Source organism: Balearica regulorum, chromosome 2 (assembly GCF_011004875.1).
Source record: "Balearica regulorum gibbericeps isolate bBalReg1 chromosome 2, bBalReg1.pri, whole genome shotgun sequence".
NCBI lineage: Eukaryota > Metazoa > Chordata > Aves > Gruiformes > Gruidae > Balearica > Balearica regulorum.
The window spans coordinates 13,089,758-13,113,167 of record NC_046185.1 but is presented as its reverse complement, the minus strand read 5'-3'; the positions used below and the strand labels follow the sequence as shown (position 1 = coordinate 13,113,167).

The 23,410-nt window shown below is 37.9% G+C and overlaps 1 protein-coding gene across 2 annotated transcripts in view; it reads left to right on the top strand.

Moving 5' to 3' along the window:
* FAM91A1 (family with sequence similarity 91 member A1) overlaps window positions 1-18,154 on the top strand; it is a 28,177-nt gene extending 10,023 nt beyond the window's left edge. The window contains exons 8-24 of one of the 2 annotated variants that reach the window (XM_075743369.1): window positions 467-529; window positions 1,607-1,713; window positions 2,506-2,544; window positions 2,650-2,762; window positions 3,669-3,787; window positions 4,185-4,297; window positions 4,495-4,581; window positions 5,344-5,476; window positions 6,192-6,340; window positions 6,811-6,945; window positions 9,146-9,259; window positions 10,083-10,155; window positions 11,411-11,560; window positions 12,077-12,184; window positions 12,409-12,532; window positions 13,571-13,640; window positions 15,032-18,154. In XM_075743369.1, coding sequence (XP_075599484.1) covers window positions 467-529; window positions 1,607-1,713; window positions 2,506-2,544; window positions 2,650-2,762; window positions 3,669-3,787; window positions 4,185-4,297; window positions 4,495-4,581; window positions 5,344-5,476; window positions 6,192-6,340; window positions 6,811-6,945; window positions 9,146-9,259; window positions 10,083-10,155; window positions 11,411-11,560; window positions 12,077-12,184; window positions 12,409-12,532; window positions 13,571-13,640; window positions 15,032-15,208 — 1,874 coding nt within the window. In that variant the 3' untranslated portion in view covers window positions 15,209-18,154. The remainder of the gene's footprint in view (window positions 1-466; window positions 530-1,606; window positions 1,714-2,505; window positions 2,545-2,649; window positions 2,763-3,668; window positions 3,788-4,184; window positions 4,298-4,494; window positions 4,582-5,343; window positions 5,477-6,191; window positions 6,341-6,810; window positions 6,946-9,145; window positions 9,260-10,082; window positions 10,156-11,410; window positions 11,561-12,076; window positions 12,185-12,408; window positions 12,533-13,570; window positions 13,641-15,031) is intronic. The other variant, XM_075743370.1, reaches the window with a different exon arrangement.
* The last annotated feature ends 5,256 nt before the right edge of the window (window positions 18,155-23,410 follow it).

The following is a 23,410-nucleotide window of genomic DNA, read 5'->3' as shown; positions in this document are numbered from 1 at the left end:
TGTGTGGGAAGGACATGTGAGTGCCATCAAAACTGATGTGATTTAGTTTGTAGCCTTGCTACGAAGTGTGTGAGTTTCAGTCTGAGCTAGGAGAGAACCAAAATGTAGCCAGCATCCTCAGCTGACAAAACTAATTCAACAAAAAAACCTCCAAAAAACAAACCACTTCTTGACAGTGCAGTGATGATGGTCAAAACTAAGTTAACGTTTAGGTAGAGAGGTGCTCATCTCTGTCAAATGTAGCTTCTTCGATCTGTAAGTACTTGTAGAGTACTGATCCTGAAAGTACTTGTAGAGCTGCAAGTGTACTGCATCAGACTGCAAGTACAGAACTTCTACTGCAGAGGCTATTAGGAAAAATTACTTTAAATTCTGAATTAGCTGATAGGGAAGTCTACTTTTGTATCATTAATACTCTAGAAAGATGTGGGTTTTTTTCTAAAATTATGTGCTTTTATTTATAAAGGTTTATATAACAAAGGATTTATTTACCTCGATGTACCCATATCTGATGACAGCTGTATAGCAGGTAAGTAAATATTTAATGGTGGTATACCTATGTTTACTTGGTTTCATTTCAGTTATCCTGGAGTTCTTTGTCTTGGAATCTTGGAAGCTGTTTGTCTGTGTGCATGAGTTTGCTTAAACGGAGCATTTGAGCTGTGAAATTTTTTCCTGACTAAATGTTTTCAGCCCTATTAAAACGTAGTTCATATTGTATATAGGATTTATTTCAACTTGAATTCCTATGTTATTTTAGGTAAGATGAGATTCTTGGACTCATGGCATGAATTAATAAGTACCCTCCTATACAACTGTAATGAAAAGAAAGAATAGCATAGAGGAATGTAGTTGCCTCACCATAAGGACATGGGGTTTTGACTGCTTTTTTTTTTTTTTTTTTTTTTTTAAACAGATGCAACTTCTAATAGGTTCCATCCTTCATGGTCTCATCACCTCAGCTATAGTCATGTGCTGTGTCTGGGGACTATATAGGAGCTTAAACTAGCACAGCATATGGCTGCCCTTTGAACAAGTCATTTTGCTGTGCCAGGTCTCGAGGGTTCCTGAATTCAGTATAATCTGCAAAGACATAAATCATTTGGAACCTTCATGCAGAAGTACCTGTCATTGCTGTAGCAGAGATCAGTTAAGTGAAAGTCCTCTAAATAAGAGAGACTTACTGCTTAGATAATAGCTTTGGGAGTCTCAGCTCTGGAGTGTTTGGGTGGGGTGGGGTTTTTTGTGTCCCACTCCAGTCAGCTATGATTTAATCTCCATCCACATTACAAAATCATGTTATGGGCTGGATGACTGGAAATTGTCTGTAGTGGATGAGCTGGAGACTGCAAGGCTATGATGCGAGGTAGAGTGGCTTTAGTTTTTATAAGAAAACACATTGACAGCCATTGCTTTTCTTAAGGAGTGGGAGAATTTAAAATACCATATGTACTATCTTTAGGCTTTTATTCTTTGTGACTGGGAAATCCTCAAAATTACAAGTACCGTGAAAACTAAATAAGTGTAAATTTATTTTTCTGGTTTTATGAAGTTTCAGTTTAATAAATTACATAATTGTAATTTTGCAATTAATTCTTCTTTTTAGTGCCACCCCTTGAAGGTTTTGTGATGAACAGAGTGCAAGGTGATTACTTTGAAACACTTCTGTACAAGATCTTTGTTTCAATAGATGAACATACTAATGTGGCAGAGGTAAGTAAAACTTACCCTGTGTCAGGGAGGTAGGAATACTCGAAAGGGCCCAAAGCACTCTGCTGAAAATACCAATCCATACCTCTGCCTGAAGTATCAAGTGATTTTATTTAGAGGTATTGCCAAGCTTACGAGCCAACCGGTTTCTTTTATCTTGAATGTAACATTTATAGTGCTTCCAGGTTTGAAGGAGTAACTTCAATTCAGTGAAACAATTCCATCAGCTGGAATGAATTTATACAGGGGTGACTAATGTAGACTATTTTATATGAGTTAGAACTGGAATAGAGTCTGTTTTGCTAGTGTGAAATCAAATTTAAAATTTTTTTTATTTTTCAGTGAAAACATGCAGGGTCTTGGAATTAAGGAATGTAGGCTTAAGTAGGAACGTAACTTTCGCAGAAGTATTTATAATTTTAATATGAGAAATCTGTTTTCATAAGGTCTTATTCTCAAAACTTGGTGAATAAGTACCTGAAAAATACCCATTAAATATATCCAGGATTTGTTTTCCTCTTTACATGTCTTCTGATATACATATTATTTGTGTTAATCACGTATGATTAACCTAGAAATTACACAGTGGAAGATAACCTCATAGTTCTCTTGCATGATTTCAAGTGGGACAATTATGGGACCTCATCCCTTTTTTCCTCACTTTCAATAAAGACAAGATTGCTCCTGCTGGTACAGGCTGGGTTAAAAAATAAAGAAAACCGACAAAAAGATGTCAAATTACCCTGCATTGTTAACACTGTATTTTTGATTCTTCTTTTTTTTTTTTTTTTTTAGCTTGCAAATGTCCTAGAGATTGACTTATCTTTAGTAAAGGTACGTGTGTGTAATGCATCTGTTGAACTTGATGTGGAAAGTTCACTGTTTTGCAACCTGGTTTCCTATAGCAGTTGCTTATTACATGTATATGTGTTTCTTCAGAATGCTGTGTCCATGTATTGTCGGTTAGGCTTTGCTCATAAAAAAGGCCAAGTAATAAACCTGGATAATCTTCATCCATCGTGGAAGAATGTTCCTTCGGTAAACAGACTGAAGTAAGTGTCTTCGTTCTTTCACAAGGCTTATCTTTCTCATTGAAGAGAAAGCTTAGAACCCAAATCTGATTGTAAAGCTATTAGTTGCTTTCCTCGACTTCTGCAACAACAAATCTCACTTGGCTTTCTAATGTGTATAATGACAGGAATACTTGATCCTCTTTTTAATCTGAGGACAGGGGATGGTAATTTAGCCTTTAAGTTCAATGTACTACTTTTGTTGCTGTTACTTGGTGCTGGATTTTTGACCTTTCAGTGCCTATTTGCTCACTTTTGAAGCACACAAGTGTACTTTTGCTTTAAACCCCTGTGGCCAGAAATAACAACTGTTACTGTGCTCGTACAGAGACAATGTCTCTTGACGCTGCCGTCAGTGAATATGTCTTTAAAGTTTGCTTGCTTGCTATGAGGTACCATTGCAGTTCTGTCACTGACGCTCACATATATGTATATCTATATTAAATTCTGGGAAAGTGATGTTAATACCAGTCAGCAAAGGGCTCTCCAAGTTGGAGTGCCAAGTTACATTAATTAAGAATTGTCAGGCACTTTTAGTTCAATATCTGTTAAGCCATTTGAAGTGAGTGCTGTGTCTGAGTTTTCTTTAATGCTAATTCAGACTGAGAACAAAGTGGATTAGATTTTTTTTCCTATTTGATTCTTCTTCAACGGTGGTGGTTTGATTTTTCAGATCTGTTTTTCACAATCTGGTATTTTCAAACCCTCAAACTTTTCTGCTGAGGCTAAAGCGGGACTCTGAGGGACATCAAGCTTGACTGGTTTAGGGCTTAGAAGTATTGAAAGGTATCGGGTATGCCTATGCATGGACTACTAGCACTGGTAGGCAGAGATACTTCTCTGGTGCTACAGTGACCGATAAATGTGGATTTTAATTCACATTAATAGGAGTACTTTGGACCCTCAAAAGATGCTGCTTTCATGGGACACTGGGGAAAACAGAAGTCCTATACAGGAAGCTGGGTCATCAGCCACGGATACAGATACCAACAGTCAAGATGATCCAGGTTAGCACTAACAGTAAATTTTAATACTTCAGGATCAATTATTTTTATATTTCTAGAGTGCTATAGGCTGTAAAGGGATCTAGAAATAAGTAAAACACAGATTGTGTAGATCTTTTTTTCATATGTAATACACACTGGGGGAGGTGGTGTCTACTTCTTGGTTTAAAATTCTTTAGACAAAGAGCTTTTTTTCTGAAGATGAGGCTGATCTGTGTTATGGGTATCAATTGACACACAAGATATCAACTTCTGAATTAAGTCAATCAGTAGTTTAGTAGCGGTAAGGGAATTCTGTTCTACTCAGTATGACAATAACTACTTTTGATAGATTTGACTTAAACTTGATGATTTTATTTTTAAAGAAATGTGATCGTATATTTTCTTTGTTCTTTATTAGCTGAAACAGCCAGCGTGAGCAGCCTGAACCTGTCTAGTGGACACACAAAGCGTATTGCTTTCCTGTTTGATTCTACTCTCACTGCCTTTTTAATGATGGGAAATCTTTCACCAGTATGTCAAAATTGTTCAATGTATTATACCAAGAATAAATATGTAGAGCTTTAAAATACTTTAACTTCAATATAATACAGCTGTAACTATATTTTAAAACTTCTGTATTGTTTGTTGTTAAGAAATGTTTTTGCTTTATGAAACTTTTGCCTATTCCATTCTCAAAGAATTAAGAGAGTTTTGTTTTGTTGTTCCAGAATTTGAAAAGTCATGCAGTCACTATGTTTGAAGTTGGGAAACTGTCAGATGAGAGTCTTGACAGCTTCTTGGTGGAGCTGGAAAAGGTAATCTGTTACATGTTTGACCAAATGCTTTTTCAGCACTTGAAGTGTTAAAGGGATCAAAACCCCCAGTATTTTCATTGTGTAAAACTATTTATTTAGCAGTACAATGGTCAGAACAAGCACCTTATCATACCAAACCTACTTGGTTCAGTTAAAATGGTTCTTATTCACAGCTTTTATGCCTCTAGTGACGTTCAGGGACACACCCTGCACGCATATGAGCGTGGGAAGTCTGGTGAGCAAAGTGAGTTCATGAACTACATTTGCCTGAGTCTGTGTAGACACACCTGCATTAGGCCTTGTTCAGTAGAAATCACTTTCTTTTTAGTAAGATGTTAATGTGCAGACTTTCAGAAATAATGTTTTTGTAGGAAAATTTGACCATTATGTGCTGGAATATTTAACCTGTCCACCTTCTAAAGACAATTCTAGAAAGACAACTGTAGAATTATGTAGGATGACTGTGTTAATTGCTGTTATCATTTTATACCAGTCAGGATGACTGGACATTTAAATCCTTCTACCTAAAGACTGAGTCGTTCTGATTTATAGATGTTGTCTTTGTGTACTTTTTTGACTGTTTGACTAGCATGGCAAATTCTTATTTAATAGTTGCTGTAAATCACTTTTGCATATAAGCTGCAGGGTTGTTAATTAATTACAAAGTTTTAAAATGCTCATTTGTTAATCTCTTCTTTTGTGTAATTGATGCTTGTGGAAACAACCTGCTACTTGTATGCATTTACTTTGTTTCTTGTTTAGGTTCAAAGCACAGGAGAAGGGGAAGCACAACGGTACTTCGATCATGCACTTACACTGAGAAACACGATATTGTTTTTGCGGCATAATAAAGACCTAGGGGCACAAGCTGTACAGCCCGATCAACCAAATAACGGTACTGTGAATGCTTTTGAGGAAACTTTCTAAATTTTGTTTACTTATTTGCCATGGACTCACCTTTCTGACTAAGCTGCTATTTCAGAAAGCAATCTGTATCCTACTTGTTTAAAAATATTTTGAAGCCAAAACATCACTTTTTCATCATCCTTTGAGCCTACATGACTGGGTTTGCCTGTTAAATGGGAGATTTGGTTGCCAAAGCATGAACTTAACATCCAAAGCAACAGATTAAAGCATAATGATGGCAAGACAAGCTGAACTTGAGCAAGATAGGTTTCGAATCATATTCTTCTGAAGGCTGTAATAAAGGAGTCATGGCTTATTCAGAGTTGTTCTGTCAAAGAAACATTTTTTTTCAAGTCATGAAAGTGTATTCTTCTAATAGGGATAGATTTTTGTGGTGTGTGTGGGTTTTTTGTGGATTTTTTTTTTTTTTAAATCTTGCCTAACTTAGTATCTCTGTGCTTACTTCCTGGGATCACTTAGCTGGTGAGGAGCAAGCTGTAGTTCTGTGCCAGACAACCTTGTGTGACTGGAATTGCTAAAATTATATACAGATTTCTTAAAATTCACCCCAATACTTTAAAATTTAGTTGTGGAAAATACTGTATTCATGGCTTAGCAGGGGAGAATAGAAAATCTGAAATGATATTTTGGGTTGTATGTTCCATCTTTAGTGATAATTTAAGAACCTTACATTTTCAACATAGGGTTTCCCTTGGACCTCTTACGGTGTGAGAGTTTGCTCGGCTTGGATCCAGCTACCTGCAGCAGAGTTCTCAACAAAAATTATACTCTGCTGGTTTCCATGGCACCACTCACCAATGAAATTCGACCTATTAGCAGCTGTACACCCCAGGTGAAAAAATACTGGGGGTTTTCCCCTCAGTACCTACTAATATAGTATTTTCTTAAAAGCTTTGTTTAGGATACATCTGTTAGATGTCCTTTTTAAAGTGACTCAGTTATTGGCATGTAGAATAGTATTGCAATTCATCTACCAAAAAAAAGTGTTTAGTGAGGAAAAAACATGAATACTTAGTAAATTAAGTTTAATTTATTAACAATTCATCTGTTCAAGTATAGCCAATGCCAGTTACGTTGTTCTTGGATATATAGTCATAGAAAATACCTTTACTATCGGCTTTCTGTAAAGAATCTTGCAATCCTGGACTAAGTACCTAGAATATCATCATTAAATACATTTGAACTCCTGTGCTGCAAAACTAGATTTGTATTTTTTAAAGCTGTTGATTCTTAAGTGGTATCTGTACATATAACAGTTGCAATATTAAGTTATTTCTAATTTCATGAATAATCTCTCTTCAGCATATTGGACCTGCGATACCAGAAGTCAGTTCAGTTTGGTTCAAACTATATATTTACCATATAACTGGTCAAGGCCCACCCTCTCTGTTGCTCTCTAAAGGAACACGTCTTCGAAAACTTCCAGACATTTTCCAGGTAGCATATGCATGAATTTATTCTTCCTCCTTTCTATAAACGTTTCAAAGATATGCCGTATGCTATTTAGGGATAACAGTTGAAGTCAGAGGTATAATTCGTTGTAGATGATGTACCTTTTCTAGAAGCAAGTTTTATGTAGTGTCTTGATTTGTTTTCTTTCTAGGTTCTGAAAAAGGAATGCTGTTTAAGTCTCTCTTCTTGTCACAGTCACTCCAGTGTATTTGATGCCCCCCTTTCAATTTTAGTATAAAATGTGACTGCAGTCATTGTGAATTTGTAAGCCCATCCCTAGAGTGTGTTACAAAGATGTAGAAGAGCTGTATCAAAAGATAGAGACCTAGTATATTGTGCTTTTTCTAGTATCATATAAGAAAGGACACTTCTACATACAACTTTGCCTGATTTAGAAGATGGCTAAGTTGATCGCTTCCGGTCTGTCCACTGTAGAAATCTGTGATGGAGACTTTGAAGTTCTAGGCTGTAATTCTCTGTGCGGTTTAAAAGGCAGCATAATTTAATAAAGGTTGCATGAGGTTGGACAAAAGGACATCCTAGCCCAGTAGCCTGTCTGTAGCAGTGGCTGGAGGTAGGAAGAATAAGCACAATGTGTAATATGTCTTCTCGAGACCTTTTCAGCCCTCGCCATGTTCTGGTCTGGAACTTCCAGAGCTGTGTGTGATTTTGTGTATATAGAGGTTGTGACTAGAATTCTTATCTCTGCAGTGATCAGTTACTTTCCCAAATTCCTTCCAGCCTTGAATTCACCTAACTTTTTAGCATCCATAGAGTGCTTTGGCAAGGAGTCCACAAAACAGTGCATGTGATAACTCACGCTTGAGAGACTTCAGATGCTGCCTTCTCCCATTCTGTCTTTGAAATGCTAGTAAGGACAAATGTGCCACAAAGATGTACTGATAGGCATTCTGTATACTGAGCAAGCCTAGGTGGAAGTGGCTGTGGCAACTCCTAAATTTTGCCTGAACCAAAAATCGATGTATCTATTGACTTCAACTTGAAATGTCACAGACGCTTAGCAGTCTTTAGGCCATGCTGCTCGCAATGGAATTCCTAAAATATTATTGTTCAAATTTATAATTGCAGAGAGGCCTCTGCATTTTTGTGTTTTCACGTCATCATTCTGAGTAGATACTTGAGGAGCTAAATATATTAGAATGGTATGGAGACATTCACATAGGGATGTGTATTCTTAGGTGTACTTACATCAGCAGTCATCTCCTGGCTCTAGGATTTGTAGATGCATTTTCCATTCTTCAAGCTTTTCACGTGTCCTTGTCCTTTCCTTTTCCAATTTCAAAAGATTTGTTGATACTTCTGTTTCTAAGACTTACTTTAAGGTAACATAAGATTAAGTTAATCAAGGTTTCTAAAGCAGAAGGCATTTTGTAAGGCCATTGGCGATGAACTTGATTCAAACCTGAGCCTGTTATTAGCTTAAACTCTCAGTAAATGTATGGATTGTGCAATTTTATTAGTAAAAAGCATTCAGTGTGGTAGCCTGGGAAAACTTCAACACTGCTTGAAGCTCAGTGTGCTGATAGATCAGGTTTTCTTGTACTAAATGATCTTGCAGTCTGCGCTATTACAAACTTATTGCAGCTTTTTTTCCCCCTCTGCGTACGTATGTGAATGCTTCTCTTCTGATACTGTTTTGCAGTGTCATTTTCTTGAGACACTGTCAAAGCATTTCTAGAAATCCTACGGAGATGCAGGGCTATTCAGTCTTGAAAACTGAGAAACTAGGAAATTACTTGCTAGTCAGTGTTCTTGTCTTCCTATCCCTCTATCCCTCGGATAGGTATTTTGGGAGTTGATATATCTTTGTTCTCTTTTGATGGTGTTAGTTTATCTAGCTTATATTTTGCTTTTAAATTTGTGGGATTATTCTCATCTCCTGTTTGTTTGGAGGCTGCTGTGATGGCCACACAGTTCTACAGGAATTGGTTGCAGATACCTCCTGTTGAAAAATAGCGTCTTAACTTTGAGGTTGGCAAACTTCTGCCTTTACTAGGAATATGAACATGAGTTATCCTTGGTACAAAGTATAACACTACAGAGTTATAGTTACCTGTGGTAACTTCCTAATTGTAACAATATGCTAATGTCTAACTCTAGTATTTTGCTTTATGTGCTTTTATGTCCATTACAACTGCAAATACTCTTAATTTCTGTCTTCTAGGGTTATGATCGCTTACTAATAACGTCTTGGGGTCACGACCCAGGAGTAGTTCCTACTTCAAATGTACTCACAATGTTGAATGATGCTTTAACGCATTCTGCTGTTCTAATTCAGGTACAGAGTGCTCTGTATAAAGGATGAAAACATGCGTCATTTTTAGAGATAAACTGTTAAGTTGTAGAGGAGATTAACAACACTGGGGAGCTACATTTTTGCCAAGAGCTGGAAAAATACCTTTAACTTCTGTAGCCAGTGCTGCTGTGATTCAGTGGTGGTTAAGACATCGGTTTTGAATTGAATGCGTATTACGTACGCATTATTGTATTATGGGCAGATATAATTTTGCTAGCTAAGAGACATGGATTTATGAGAGTGTTGGGGATATAGTAAACTGGAATGAAAGTGAAGAGCCCACAAGCTTCTTAGACAGTGGTGGTACAAGGTAGCTGGGGGTATGAACTGTTATTCAAGAAATGCACTTTTTTGGAGTGCTTGGTATTCAGCTCTTAACAGTAAATTATAGCAAAACATGCTCTTTATCACAAACAGCAGAAATAGAGTGGGTTTGTCTATTTGGGAGAAGTAAAATAGCTGGCTCAGTTCAGCTGAACTCTCAGAATCATTCAAATAAATAGATGTTTTATATTGTTACAAACATAAAGTTACACTTTCTTAAAGGCTTGCTTATGGCAGCCTGGACTGCTCAAAAATGTTCTGTACTTAGGGATGGAAACTCCATTTTGCTCCAGAAGTGCTCTGTGATTAGGAAATGTGTTTATAACCAGTAATTAGAGAGAAAAATTTTAATGTATAAATATCTTGATCTGCTTATTTGTTTCATCAACTTGACTGGTACTCCTTAAAAGGAAGCACAAGTAGGACTAAGCTAAGCTGATGAGTGTATTTTTCTGTCCTAATTTAATTTCTTGATGTTCAGGGGCATGGCATGCACGGCATGGGAGAAACAATGCACATACCTTTCCCATTTGATGAAGCTGAGCAGCAGGGAGGTAGGTGACTGTCTTTAATCTCTACACCACCATATGTAACTTTCTTACACATTACCTTGTACAGTAAGGTTGCAGTAAGCCTTTTAAGGTAATTTTTCTTGGACTTAGGAGTCAAGTTAGATGAGAGAATTGAAAGTATTTAAATGGTTGACAAGTCTGTTCTGAGCCTAGAGATACTCTCTACTCTTATCTTCTCTGTCTTAATTAGAATATGTTTTCTGGCCTCTCTTCTCTCCTAGCACAGATGTAAAGAAGTAACTTCCAGAAATACATCTGATTCTTTTGTTGTGCATACTTGTTTATTAACTAGTGTGTTTGTTAACTACATAAATCTTCCATATATTCTATTCAGTGTCTCTTAACTGTAAGACAGGTGAGACCAAAACTGAACAAACTTACATTGATTAGTAGCACTAGGAACTGTTTTGGAGATGTTTTTTCCCAGGAAGAACGTTGCTAACAAAGTCTTCTATTCCTTCAAAGTCTACCCAAATCAAATGATTTTGAAAGACAGGAATTAACGTGTTCTGAAATACTCCTTGATGAGCAGGACGTAAGCATTGCATAGTTGAGACCATTGCCTTCCCGCCTCAGAGCTGTCATAAAAGTATGAATTTCCAGATATGAAATCCAAAATTATTTAAGCTACCCTGTAGAAAAATCTGGGGCAAGTAGAAGTAAAGCTAACTTCCTAATGTAGTTTTTACTAGGTTCAAAACGAGTTACTTTTCTATTGGCGCTCTCTGGGATGTCTGTTTTCTTGTGCCTTGATGCTAGGTGAAAAATCTTGAAGCAGAATCTCTAAGTTCTAGCATGAACAACTCAATGTTGTAACTCTTTGTTAACCTCTAATATTGTATTCTAATTCTTCAGAATTTCAGATATGTGGAACATGTATCTTGTATTGAGTTTGCCATAAAAGACTCTGGCACTGAAAGAGCTGGACATTGATTCCTAGCTGAACCTTGCCATCTCTGCTGTCTGTATGTGTGTGTGAGAGAGAGATTGTCTTCTACTTGTACTTTTCTTTCTCCTCAGCTCTTTTACTGTACTATAAAATACTATTTAGTGCTTGGTATGGGAAGGCTGTGATCACTTATGTGTTATCCCAGGTCTACCAATGTGATCACTAAGCTGCAGCATTATGAGAGAGAAAAATCCAGATAAAAAACTTAGCCTGGCCTAGAGATGAGCTATATGGTTATGGAGGAGGCTTCCTGTAAAGTAAGCTGGAATATGTGTTGTTTTCTACTAGACTTCTCTCGTGTGAACATGGGCATTCATACGGCTTTAAAAATACTGAGAAACAAAGTAGACTTGCAGCATTTTTGTGGCTATGTCACTATGTTGAATCCTTCAAGTCAGCATGCTAACAGAAAGCTAAGCGATGCTTCAGACGGAAGAGGTTAGTTACCAGTAATTCTTTTTTTGGCTCTGTTACTGTAATTTTGCATATAATCACTTCAGCAGAAGTGAACAAAGGATTATGATTCTTTGATTTGGAACTCTGCAAAATACTGTCCAACACAGATAGGAACCCATTTGGAGTGTAAATATACTGGCAATAGGCTTAATTCCGAAGTCTTCTTTGACTAGCTCAGAAATATCAAATACAGACTGAAAAATCACAGGACTAGAACAGTCAACAGAAGAAAAAAAAAAGAATTATTTGAAAATATTAAAAGTAAACTTTGTCATTTTTGTAATGCCAGAACTTAGTCTTTCCTAAGTGTGTTGAGGATCCCTAACTGACTCTTTTTTTTGTCCTAAAATGAGTCAGGCCCTGTGTTTCTCCATATCCCTTCGTCCAGTTTTATAGCTATATGGTCTTTGGGCAAAGCTTGTGCCATGTTCCTTACATCAGGTGGTAACTAAACCTATATTCATCTGCATGTTTATGTAAGAGTTACTTTACCTTTAGGAGAAGCTGAACTAGCATCAGGGTCTGATGTAAATGGGAGCACAGAATCATTTGAGATGGTGATAGAAGAAACCCCAATGGACTCTGCAGTCAAGCAAAGCCTTGAAGGTAAAAAACATGACAAATGGCTTGCACTAAACAATTTCAGTCCAATGAGATATCTTGGTTTTAAGGAACTGAATGTGTTGTTTGATAATTGTCTGGGACAATAAGTACAATGCTAACTGTTTTTCCTCCTTAAAATTCAGATTCCCTTAAAACTTGTTCTGGGATCAATATTCTTGCTTTGTCTTTTCTTAAAATTTGGTTGTCTCTTGGTTTTCTTTCTGTAGTACCCACAACAGAACTGGAGTGGGTTCCCCTGGAATTATGCTTTGGCATTCCACTCTTCAGCTCTGAGTTGAATCAGAAAGTCTGCAGAAAAATTGCCACTCATGGACTGTGTAGAAAAGAAAGGTGAGCTGTAATTTGTCAGCTACAGGTTTAGCAGGTTGCATGTGTTATGTCCAGAGCTTCTGCAAAAACGATACCTACAACTTGATGACTATAGGAGCAGAACTGAGCTAAGTTTCATAGAGTACTGAATTCTAGTGTAAGGTCGTCACTCTTTGGCTCGTAGATACCAGCTATAAAGTACAATCTAGTAATCCTTAGTTGTGGTAAGATGAAGATTAGGCTGCTCTTGTAGTTTCTGCAAAAAAAAAAAAATTCTTCATAGTAAACTGTCTATTAACAGATCAGGAAAAAGTGAGTTTGGGTGCCTTCCTACTCATTTCCCCCTCCTAGACTAGCACAAGGTTTTTTCCTCCTCCTAGTTTCCCTACCCCCCCATCCCCGTTCTGGGGGAAGCTTGCTGGTAATGCTTTGATGTAAAATGCATTTAGCTGTCATGGAAATTTTCTTTTGTACTGGTGTCTTATTTGATAGCTTGATCATCAGCCATGACTAAACTTACCTTCTGATTTTTTTACTGTAGCTTTTCTTTATGAAAGATTACTCTTTCAACAATGGGATTTTTGTGTGTATTTGGTGGGTTTTTCTTCTTTTATAGGGCATGGTTCTGGAGACAAAAAATAAGACTGCTTGAAAATATAGCTTAAGGATTTTATTACAGTAGTTGACATGCTTTTTTAAGTGTGTCATTAATCTGCTTCTTAAAAGTCATGTTACCAGAACTGTCCTAGATAAGAATGAGACATGGTAAAGTCTAATATATTAACATTTTATGTAAAATAGCATTTTTTCAATTGCAATAGTTTCACTTTAGCACAGTGTAAGTGATAGGGAAAATAGCATTTAGCTGACTAGACTTGAGCAGATGAGTTGAACTTCAGTAATTACAATATTATCAAGCTTTCTGTGTGAAAGCTTTTAACTTTGTCACATGATGTTAGGAACTAGTAGAGTTACTTGTGAGCAAGTTACTATGATGGTGCTTTACTAGTAAAAATTTCTGCATCTTGAACATAGCTTCTTCTCTTCTGTTTTTGACAGCCTTCAAAAACTCTTACATTCCAGTAGAAAGTTGTCTCTTCAGGTCCTTAATTTTGTTCATTCATTCCAGGTAAGGAGCAATAATCGAGGTGTAAATCATTCTGTATAGTCCATCATACCTTTATGCCCTCCTACTTGCCATTCTTGGGTGTATGGAAACATACATACTTTGTTTTATTTGCATTTTCTTTAAATGGTAACTGTATTAAGAACACTATCAACCTCAAATTCTACTGGTAGCAAAAAGTGAGTACTTCCCTATCCTTTGTCTAGTCTTACTTAATACTTGTCTCAACTTCTGTGGTTGCATTTTGTGTGTAATTAGTTTCATTGGTTTTGTTTTATGGGACTTGCACAGCAAAATTGTTCTTCACTCCTGTTGTAACATGGCCTGCTCTGCTGGTTACTTGGTTCTTTCTTAGATATGTTGAGGATATTTTCTGCAAACCATGGATATGGTAATGTTTTGAGATTTTTTTATCTGCATTTTGAGTCAACTGCGTTCCCTTAAAAAAACCCAAAACATTAACACGTATTTCATACCAGTTACATTTTGCACTGTGTCCTAAGATCCTCTAGAACTTGATGCTGAATGAGTATAAATATGCAAAACTGCATATTTTGGGAGGATTTTAAGAGCATAGATAGAGAATAGGGGTCTTGTGTAGCAAGCAAGGAGGAATGCCAGGTCTGCAACCTGCTATAATTCTGCGTGGAAGTGTATGCTAGCAAGGCATGTCCACGTGTAACATGGGATCTGCGTACGTCTTGTGATACCTTACTGAGCAGACAGAAAAAAGTAAGGAACTTGCAGGTTACTTAACCAGGTAGTATCATGGGTGGTGTGATCCTGAAACTGCTTCCTCATGGGAATGTTGGAGATTCCCAGTAGGTTAGAAGCCTTGAAGCTGTCTGTCAAACAGTCTCACATGACTCCTGTCATAATCTTAGATGTTATCTCTTAGATCATCATCATCAAGAAAAGTGTATAGAGAGAAAAAAAAGAAGGTGCTGAAGTGGTTTTTAAGCTAAGAAAACCAAACTTCTGGGAAATAAAACTACTTAAAATATGGTCAAGTCAGTGCCTCCAAATATATGCGTAGCTCTTAGCACAGTATGGCATAAATAGCAGTGCAAGAGCTATCTTGAAGATTTTATAGCATTACTTCCATTTTCGCTAGGCCTTTCCTTCAATTTTAAACCTCAGGCTTCCCTGAAGGTTTGTTGGAAGCCAAATAATGCATTCACAGATGCAGCTGAGGCAACCATATGCTTATTTCATGCTTCCCTCTGCTTTTACTTCCATAATGATTTGGTATTTGTTGGATTAAAGTAACGCACTTCAGAAACACTAAGTGTATTTGCAGATTAGATTGGCCTATTATATTCTATCTGTTAAAACCTTTGGCATTTGTCATGTTTTTAAGACACTATTTTCTTTTTTCTTCTTTTTGCTTTTAGGAAGGTATTGCAACACTGGATCAGCTCCATGATGCTGGTTCTTCAAGTTCACTTTTGCAGCCTATTTCTGCAGATATGGGCGTTCCGCTTCCTGCCAAGAATCTCATGTTCAAAGAAGGTGTATTATCTGAATGGAATGGATGGTCTCCGTCCTCAGTTTTTTTCAGCCACACCTAAGGAACAGGTCAAATAGGGATTCTCATGCATTGATCACTAAAGGCCTTTCTTCTATTATGGTTAATTCCTAGTGCCAACCACTAAGAAGTGTACTGCTGCTGCAGCATAACCCATGTAAAAGTAGTGTTACAGAAATGTGTTGTGTTGCAGTATTGGGGAAGTGCTTAAACCGTCTAGAACTTGTTACTCATTACTGCATATCTTGCTGCAACAGAGAGCTTTTTAGCTGTCAGCACTATTTTTATCTTGAGACAATCTTTCTTTTATAACTAAACACACCCTTTCTAGGCTTTCTGATAATTGTTAAATTTCTATGTTGTCACCACAAAATTGCAATAGTAGTTTTCTATGTTCGTTACTCAGACATAAATTCTGTTTAGTTTTGTACTGTATTACTGAAAATCTTTCTGTATAAAGGTAAGAGGTTTGGCTCTTCCTCTGAAAGCTCAGTGATACCAACTGTTTAAAAAAAATTATCATGGTGATATGGGGCATTAAGAATTGTTGAATTCTGTAGTTCAGCTTAACACTGAGGCCTTGACAAATCAGTACAATGGAAAGAGATTTGATGCTTACAGGAGGCTGAGTTAGTGCAGACTCAAAGGCCTGTGGATGACTTAAGGCCACGTTGAAGATGAGTGGTAAACTTTCGTCTCTGGCAGAATTATGGAAGGGCTGAAGTGATCTGCTCTGTGGGGTTCTTCATGATAATGGATTCATCTTGCTCTTCGTGTGAAACCAGGAGTGTCTGAGATTTGGTCACACTGGGTGTTAGTCCCTCATTGTTATTTAAAGCTGGTGATGATTGCTGTCGGAAAACTCCTGATGTCGTAAGTTGAGTTTAAGGTAGATAACTAGATCACATCCTGTTGATTAATGTTTGAAAGAACAGAGCTCTTGATTTTTCATGTGACAGTCATTAGCAAAGGAACATAACAGCAGAGGATGCGTAGGCAGAGACTTCTCTGCATCTGTTTTCCTTGAACCATTAGCTGCTGATTATGACAAACATTAACAGTGAGCCATTTCATCTAAAATCATGTTTTGGCTCTGTATGTAGGGGATGATTTTATGTAGCATGATTTCACTTTGTTTATATTAGGCATTAACAGCTTTTTGCCAGCTTAAAAAATTATGTCCTGTTTAGCACATGAGCAGAACAAGTGATGTAAAATGTTAAGACTTAACCCAGCTGTCTAAAGTACTCTGCCAACTCTTATTTGCTGGAACTGCCTTGTTTTAAATAGTCATAATTAAAAATGAGACTTAATGATCCTGTCATTACTAGCCTACAATATGTAATGGACCAAGAATCTGTGGCATAGATGATGCTGGACAATAGCAAGGAGAAAAAAGGCAACATTTGGATTTGTATCCTGTTCTGTATGACTAAGAAAAAAACATGACAGAAGTTTGAAAAGGACAAACATACCACAACAGGATAATGCAGTGGCTTCAGTTACAACTGTGAAAACTCCATTCTTTTTTCCTTTGCTTTTCTATACATTCCTAAAGTGTAAGTATGGGACTTGCGCTCTAAGAAACTGGAAGTCTGTAGTTTGCTCAGTGCTGCTTTCTTACATCAGTTTTGGTTTTGTATTTTACCAGCAGCAGCTGAACTTAGTATTCTGTCTGTATTACAGAGCTAGATTATATAAAGTTGATCATTTACGCTACAGTGACTTTTGTACTGGATGTGCATAATCTCCATAGCGTTTTTTAAGTTGCCTTATTTCTTTCAAAAGAAATTAAAGAAGAATTGGATGTCAATTTGCTAGAAATGGCAGAGGAAACATTTACTGTGAGAGTTGTTATGTGGAGATTAAGCCAGTATCTAGCACTGTAGAGGAACTAAGCAGTAGGTGATGACTTATGCTTTCAGTACTATAGATGTTACTTTAAGTGCTACAGTGAGCTGTAGTAGATGAGCTAGTTTGGCATATTGTATTGAATTTTGCCATGGACTGTTTATACTAGTATGTAAGGTGATGATAGTGCAAGTTGTATGGAAGTTTGAAAATGGATGAAAATGTGTTGTTCTCACTGCGTATTCTTCAGTGTTACTAAGTGAAGGATACCCTTTGTTATTAAGTTCTCTAAAGCTTCTAAATAAGAGTAGCCTGCTCTTCAGAGTTGTTTAATACCCATAAATATTACAGTTAATGGTGAGAATTCCAGATATGTTGCAGTTTTTTAGAACTCAAGCCACTCTAATTTAGGTGCTTCGACACTAGTTTAGGAGCTTAATGTTCAAGTCTGCATATCTGAAGTTTACTGAATAGATTGCAACCAAAGAAGTCCATAAAATACCTGAAACATGACTACAGCTCCAGTGCTTGGGATGGTCCAGAGGCTTTACTCAAAGTATGTGACTTTTGTTTTAAATATGGTGTAAAAAATAAGATCTCAAAGATCTTCATACCAAAAGAATCTATTTTATATTGTATTGCAAATAAAGACTAATTAAATCAATTTCTTTTCTTCAGGTAGTTTTATTGACAGTGGGGAAAATCATATGCATTACACATTGTAAAGCTATTTTAAGTTTGTTTTCAGCAATATTTTTAACTTGCAGAAGAGGGGTTGGCTTTGTGCTCTGGCATAAATCAAGTAGTATTCAGTCTAGATGGATATACCTGAAGATGTTCAGGGGCCACCTAAAAAGTGTGTTGTGTTTTGTTTTCAGGTTTTTTGATGATGATTTATTATTTCCCAGTTCTTTTTTTCTTCTCCTTCATTGTTCTTAAATTTTCCTTTTTCTTGTTCACTGTTCCAAATGGTTTGTATTTTGATGGTTTTAAAGTACGACTGTAACTGAATACAGTTGAGCTCTTCTAGTGTGACATTGTTAATATTATATGTTGAATTGTACAAAGTCTGTGTTCAGTTAAATTATTGGCACATGTAACAAACGTTTACAAATAAACTGTGGTGTAGGTCAAACCATGTGCAGAATCCTTCACATGTAGTAGTTCTCTTCTTGGGCACAGCACTAAAATGTCACTCTGTCACTGTAGTGCTCAAGACTACCAAATGTCATTGAAATATCTTTTTCCCATATGCATGCAATTCTGCAGAATTGTGGTTTTGTCAATGGAAACTCCTTATTTTAGTGTAGTCTTTTCCATACCACATGTTTAATGTCTAAGGAGAAGGGAAAGTACAAGAGGATGGTATACGCTCTCTCCTCCTTGAGAGACAGTCTAAACCTGTAGTGTTTGATATGGCATGTTTGAGGGCACTTGCACATGTGGTGTTTTATCTGTTTTCTTTGATTAAAGACATCTTTGAGTGGGAACTTGGAAGAAATGAGACCAAAATTGTCATTTGTTTGTTGTTTTTTTTTAAAGTAGTCCAGGCCCAGGATTCATCTCAGCAGTGTAACTGCAGAGTATCTGACTTTTGATTACAATATAAAAAAGAAATACAGACCGGGATGGTGAAAGAAACCTAATAACTTCCTCCTTGGGTTTAATCCTTCCTTTATCCCATTTCGGATTTTCTTGAGAATGTGTATGTAACTACCTTTTTTGTTTGGTGTTTTTTTTTTTCTCACCCCAAGGCCTTTTGTTCCACTGGAATACTCCAAATGCCTGCCTCTAGCTTTGTCATGGTGATAGAATTCAAGGCTCCTTTTGGACCATAGATGAAATGGATCTGGTTTTATCATTTGGCTAATATTAATCCTCCCCCTCATCCCTAGAACAAAGCCAAGCTTTTTAATGCTTCTTGAAGAGGGCTTTGGGTGACTGATATCAAGATCACTTGCTTAGGAACTATGTCGTACAAGATGCCTTTTGCAAATGGGCATTCTGTTGAGCTGGGACTGGGCAGCTGTTAGGAATTGAGCTGGGCTCGGAGACATAAAGTATTTCTGGGGCTGCAATGAAGTACTCAGCTCAGTGTTGCATCTTGTACACACGGAGGTAAATGACGTATGATATGCTCAGGTTGTGCAAACTTGAATTGCTGTCTTCAGTAACGCAGGCTTTAGAGATGCAGGTAACTCCTTGCATCCTTGATTCGTTGTTAGGTGATTTTGCACAGCTTCACAAAAGTGAATCGGAAGCATCGCGATGTGACTAGGATGATGGAGACATTGGTTATGACAGCTTTAATGAAAACTGATGTTGGATTCCTGCAAATTAATGTAGACATAATTTGTTGTCTGACCTGGTTTCAGCTGGGACAGAGTTAAGTTTTCTTCCTAGCAGCTGGTATAGTGCTGTGTTTTGGATTTAGGATGAGAATAATGTTGATAACACACTGATGTTTTAGTTGTGGCCAAGCAGTCGAAGACTTTTCAGCTGGCAGGCCAGCAGGAAGGTGGGGAGTGCCCAAGAAGCTGGGAGGGGACACAGCCAGGACAGCTGACCCCAACTGGCCAAAGGAATATTCCATACCATATGATATCAGGCTCAGTATACAACCAAGGGAGTTGGCCGGGGAGTGCCGTGGCTCAGGAACTAGCTGAGCATCGGTCAGGTGGTGAGCAGTTGTGCTGTGCACTGTTTGTTTTGTATATTCTTCTACTGCTATTATTTTTCTCTTCATTTTCTGTCCTATGAAACTGTTTTTATCTCAACCCACAAGTGTTACCTTTTTTATTTTCTCCTCCATCCCACTGGGGAGGGAGTGAGGGGATGGCTGTGTGGTTTTAGCTGCCTGCCAGGTTAAAACACAACATTGCCTCTTTGCATTATCGATTTATGTCCTGTATGTCAACGCTCCCCCTCTCCGTCCTTTGCCTTCCCTCCCCCAAAACTCCCTATTGTTCCAAGTCCAAGGAGAACTGTGACAGAAATTGGGGTTTGTTGTTGTTGTGGATTTTTTTTTTCAATTAAGAGAGTCAAGGTCTCTCAGGTTACCCAGAGGTGTTGTGCAGGCTCCATCCTTGCAGGTTTTCAAAAACAGACTGGATAAAGCCCTAAGCAACTTTATTTGTTCTCATGGCTGACCTTGCTCTGAGGAGGAGGTCCTCAGGAGGACCTGAGGTCCTTTTCAACCTCAGTTACTCTACACTTCTGGTTATAAAATACTTGAAGTGATTTTATACCCTTGTTTTTAAGTAGGGCTGGGTTGAATGCTGGACAAAATTAAATTATGAGTTTGGAGACCACTAGTATAGCAGAACATACAGCCACTAATACAGCACAACACACTCCTGTAAAACTAGTTCATTACTACTACCAGCATTAGACCAGCTTTATGAATGTGGGGTTCATGTGGTACCAGCTGCTTTGTGGAAGCAAATGAGCCGGGGACAAGAAAATTTAATGGCAACAAGAGGAGTGGGACTAGAGCCCAGAGCAGCAGCAAAGCTGATACGTATAAAGTAGAATTTTCCACTTTACAGGGACAATATGTTTGGGTTAATGCTTAGACACTGTTTAATTTAGGGTTAAATACACTGCATTGCTTTGCTACAACTATACCTTTGAAGAACAGTTGAAAGACTCATAAAAAGGAAAAATGTTGCCACAGAAGGCGTGGAGAGCTGGGTGATTGCCAAAGAAGGCTGAAGTCAACAAAAATCTGCAGTGACTGAGGAAAGGTAAAGGTGGCTGGGGGAGTTTGTGACCACTGACTCAATTAAAGGACTGGGCAAATTACACCCCCACATGTTTAACCAATAGCAGATGATGTAATTACCAATTAGTGTCAATTTAGATGTTTTTTTCTAATCCTGTAACAAGGTATGTTGTAGTTTGTGTGCAGTGTGCCAGCTTTGTGGAATTACCACCTAGCACCCATCTCTATGAGGACACGAAATAAATAAAATACCTCTGCTCTGTGTGTGTATATTGGTGTACTGCATCTACTGTACAGGTAGATGATCCCACTTTTGGGACCACAAAGTGCCGAGGATTGAGACCTTGGAGGAAGAAAGGGTGGATGGAGATGGGATGATCAAACACTGCAGAGCAGGAGAGTGATGCTGTTGAGAACAGTAGCAACGAGGCATGTGGCTGCAGCAGCTTGGAAGTTGTTGATGGGCTTCCAGGTTCTGTCTTACCTGCTGGTGTCCAGTATGGGGGAATTTACTGCTTTCCTCATCCAGCAGCACTGAATGGTTCCTGTGGCCTCAAGCTCAGGGTATGAGGTTTGCTGATGAGGAACCCCCAACACGGCTTCAGCTGCAGCTGTCTAGCAGTAGTGAAATTTTTTTTTGTGGCTCTGTTATGTAGGTCAATACAGGAAGGGTTGTTGTTGGTTATTGGGCAACTAATCTGATTTCCTGACCTCAGAGGTGGCTGCTTTTTTATGGATTTTCCTGTCCTATTGTGTTTAGGAGTTTTTTTTCCCCCCATGTGAAAGAGGGAAATACTAACAAACTGGCTGAATCCCTTGTTTCTAGATGTAATATGCCTGTAGGAAACATCCTAGCTGAAAAAAACCACTATGAGAAACTGAAGAGATCTGTTGCAAGGCTTTCATAGGTTGTTCCGTTGCGTCTTCTGAATTGCTTCTGCGTTGTATGAATCAATGATAATATCACTTGAGAACAGTGGTTTCTGTGCTTGTCTTGTTTCAACCATTTTGTTTGTAAGTGATAAGGGTTTAGTTCTTTTATGGTTTTATTGTCATAGGACTTGAACTTGTTTTTCCTGGTCTGTAGCTTTTTCTTGCTTTCCTTCTATACACAGAAAAACTATCATGTTTTCTGCAATGCTCGTTTTCTTCTTGATAATTTGTTTCCTGAGGGTTTTTGCACTGCAGCCTCAGCTTTTTACCTGCGGCTGCCTTACACATCCCTCTCGGTCACTTTACATTATGCTTTTTGCGCATGTGCAAAACCTAGCTTTGAATCTCTGCTTATGTCTTTCCTGCTATTAATAATGTTTATGTGGCTTTTTTGCTTGTCTAAAGCCTTTGACAAGCTCAAAACTTTCCTTCATTGCAGTTATTGCATAAAGTCCCATATGGGGGTGGGGGGCACCTCCCTTACTCTGTTTTCCATCACAGTGCACGTGGGCTTTTGCCCTGGCCCTGAGTCTGCCACTTACACCGCCTGTTTGAAGGGCAGCATTGCATACATTGATAGCTCTAAATTTCTGTGAGTTATCTGGGCCTTTACTTCCAAGAAGCTGCCAAATTCAGACGTGGGTTCCGACTGAATGATTTGGTTTGGCAAGACACTGTTCTGTTGTTCCTTCAATTTGTGAGTACATGTCTTCAAAAGCTGCAGGACAGCAGGGGTCCTGAGAAGAGAGAGATTTAGAAACAATAGGAAAAATTAAGTCACTTGTTAGGAATAAAATGTTCCATGTGATATCAATGCTAAACTTGCAGTGATTTGTAAGCTATTCTGTAGCGTGCATAGCCTATGGCACGTATGGCATGTATATATGCCATGAGGTTTAGTGAGTGGAGTCTTGGCCCATTGTTATTGACTGTAAAGAGTCGTTGTGATAGAAGAAATATATTCACCTGGGGAAAAGAAGGTAACGATGAGAAGGGGGAAGGAATAATAGTCTAGAAAAAGTCCTGGGAGAAGGGGGGCATTGTCTCTGACCTGTTATATCCTAGAGCTCACTCTTACAGAATAGAGAAATGGAAATGAACCTCTTAATTGCAAGTCCTAAGGGACCATTCCTACCCCAAAAAATCTGGGAAAGAAGTTAGATGCAGCAATGAGAGAGGCCAAGCATGTTAGCAAGGAGTAGAAATAGAATTGGAAAAGTACTCTCAGGGTTTACCTTTCCAGGTCTCTGAACTCCTTCAAACAATCTACATGAATTGGCCTGGATTGCATTTTCACTCGATGTATAAAACCAACACACGTTTTGAAAATGAGTGAGGAGGTATTACTCCAATGTTTTTTTTAAAAAATTAAATCAGATCAAGTAGCTGCCATATTCTGAAATATGCTTGTTTAACTGCACAGTACAGTGTGAGTGATGCAGTAGTACTCAACCAGGTTGAGGTAAGTTGCCCTGTAGGTGTCAGCACTTCTCTGGTTATTGGCTTCCAGCAACGGCCAGCACCAGGAAAAAACAGTGGATTTGTTGGGTTTTTTATTAAAAGTATTCTTGAGGTGGATGTTCTTTGTTTGTGAACACTGCTGAAAGAAGGCAATTTTATGTAATTCACAGACAGAGGTCTGAAAGAGGCTTCAGAAAAATAGACTTGGTTAAAATGTTACTTGTAGAATATCATATAGCTGGTTATAAAACTATCTAAATAATATGACTAAGCCTT